At 22.2% G+C, this 2,532-nt stretch overlaps 1 protein-coding gene across 1 annotated transcript; it reads right to left on the bottom strand.

The window, feature by feature from the left end:
* Window positions 1-1,370: 1,370 nt before the first annotated feature.
* Window positions 1,371-2,002, bottom strand: PCYB_033050 (hypothetical protein; the record flags this gene model as incomplete). The annotated part of the gene is made up of 2 exons (XM_004220977.1): window positions 1,371-1,652; window positions 1,712-2,002. Coding segments are annotated over 2 exons (573 nt in total), but the record flags the coding sequence as incomplete, so codon positions are not given.
* Between the last annotated feature and the right edge of the window lie 530 nt (window positions 2,003-2,532).

The following is a 2,532-nucleotide window of genomic DNA, read 5'->3' on the forward strand; positions in this document are numbered from 1 at the left end:
TTGGGATTCGTTTAAAATTCTGTGAAAATTTCATTTAACTCTAACACAATGAGATGTAGTCATTCATAAAAATTTAATAATGTTATGACAATTCGAATTGAAAAAAATATTATATCTAAATTTATGCGGATACANAGGACAGATATTCAGTTACTTACAAACATTACGTTATCCAACATTAAATATTTTTTAAAGAACAATAGAGTATGTACTTATTTTCATTTTATGTAAGAATCTTTTTTATTTTTAAAGGTTCATAATATTATAAGAATTAAAGTTTATTATTGCGTTCTGTCATATTCCTTTTTATCATTACATAGAATTATTCATAAAAAATTGAACAAGTGTCATTTTAGCAAACATATATCTCTAAAATTCTACTATTTTATAAAAATATATATTATATAGGTGACATTGTAAATTTTTCATTACTAAAAAAATGTATACATAAAAAATAAAATAAATATTTATAATAATATAAAAAAAAAACTAATGTTGATTAGGTTTTTTATTTTAAAAAAAATATAATATACTACAAAGGAATTAACTAAAAAGAGTAATTATAATAAATCCCACAAAATAAGTTTAATATAATTAAATGTATTTTTAATAGAATATTCCTTTTTAGTTTAAGATTTTTACAATTGTTAATTTCGAGGTATAATCATTCCCAATGTAAATCAAAATAAGGTTAAATATATTTATAAAAACTGTGGAAGTTGTGATATTTTTTAAATAAAAATTTTTTATAATTACACAATTGTGTATGTGTTTTTTTTGTTAAATAAATAATTGAAATGGACATAATCCTTTTTTATAGTTTTGTATAAAATACAATGACACATGTATAGTTAAACTAAAAAAGTAAAATGTTTTTATTTCGTTAGGTATATTATTTACATAAACAAATGGATATTATATAGAGCCTAATGTCAAGAGGGAATATTAATGATAAACTTATGTGTAAATGAAAACATAAATTCCATCGCATTACGTAAGACATGACATGTAGGATAATATCAATGGAGCAAACATATAAATTGAATGTAATTGAAAACAATAAATTATATATATTTGATGGGCATGATGTTTACAGTTTCGTGTGAAAAGTTGGGAGACTGTACATGAACATTACTGAGAATCATATATTTTTTAAGTAAAAATTAATATTAAGTTAGAAAATGAAATTATGACGAAACAATAAGCAAACCCAAAAAAAAGGGAAAACGAGTGTTTTTCCAATAAATTATATGTCATTAGCTCCTTGTAACAAATTTTATGTTAATACATATTAATATGGAAAAAATTATGTAATATCAACACATTTTAAAATTGGAAACATCCTATGGCAGTCTACGACATTTTCGCACTTAATTGATCTTTTTGGAGAATATTCTAAAATAATCCCCAAAACTACATTTTCCATCATTTTCTATATAAATATAATATTTTAGGATTTTAAAAAATGTATAAAATAATATAAAAAAGGATGATACAGCAAATGGAATATAGTACAAAATTTCGGTTGCATTCATACCGTAGTGTAAAAAAGAAAATCCAACTAATAAAATTATAACTGGAAGAATAAACAATAAAAACATTTTCTTATACATAATTTTATTAAATACTTTAGAACTTTTTAATCTGTCATACTTCACTTTTTCTATGTTATTAAGTATATTGAATATTTTTTTTCAAAATAAAAGTCTACTTTTTTAAAAATGTTTATTTTTGATGTATAATAATGTACATTGATCACTTCCTTTTCTAATTCATTTAATTTGATATTATCGTTTACTAATTGGCCATAATTATCATGCCATTGTAAGAAAGAGTCATTATATGGTTGTTTTAATCCCTGCTCATCATATTCATTATAATCAATTGGCGTTTTTCTACTGAATTCTCTATTCCCTTTATGCTTAGACAATAATTGTTTGCTCACTGAATCAAATGTTTTGCCATTAGTTTGCCTCCATTCCAATTGTGCTTTAATGGTACCCTAAAATTGTATAAATATACATTCATATGTGAAGATAGTTTTATTATCATGAAGGAAATATTATTTATCAAAATAATTTAAAATATATATTACTCTAAACAAATAGTTCTTATAATGAATGGTTGTAATAATGGCTTACACAAAGTAAATAAAGAAATAATAGAACTTTAGAAAAGGGGTGAAACTTACAATTCCATCCCATGCTGCTTTCTAGTTACATAATATTTTCAGTAAGATAAAGGGTTAACTTTTTCTTTTTGTACTGTTATCCTGAATAAAAATGCTTTGCTTACTCTATTATTATTTTGTTGTTTATTTGCTTACTATTTTTCTTTGCGACAATATCATTTTATGTATTTATAAGTAATAAATTTTGATGCATTGAAAAAGAGGAGTAACTTTAAATGTAATTCAAAAAAAAATTGCAACAAAATTGTAGAACAAAAAAAAAAAACTTAACTCAACTTGAATTTTATTGAGTTAAGGATCATATGTTTTAAATTGAGCAAACTAAGTATTTCATGAAAATA

This window comes from Plasmodium cynomolgi, chromosome 3, assembly GCF_000321355.1.
Source record: "Plasmodium cynomolgi strain B DNA, chromosome 3, whole genome shotgun sequence".
Lineage (NCBI taxonomy): Eukaryota > Apicomplexa > Aconoidasida > Haemosporida > Plasmodiidae > Plasmodium > Plasmodium cynomolgi.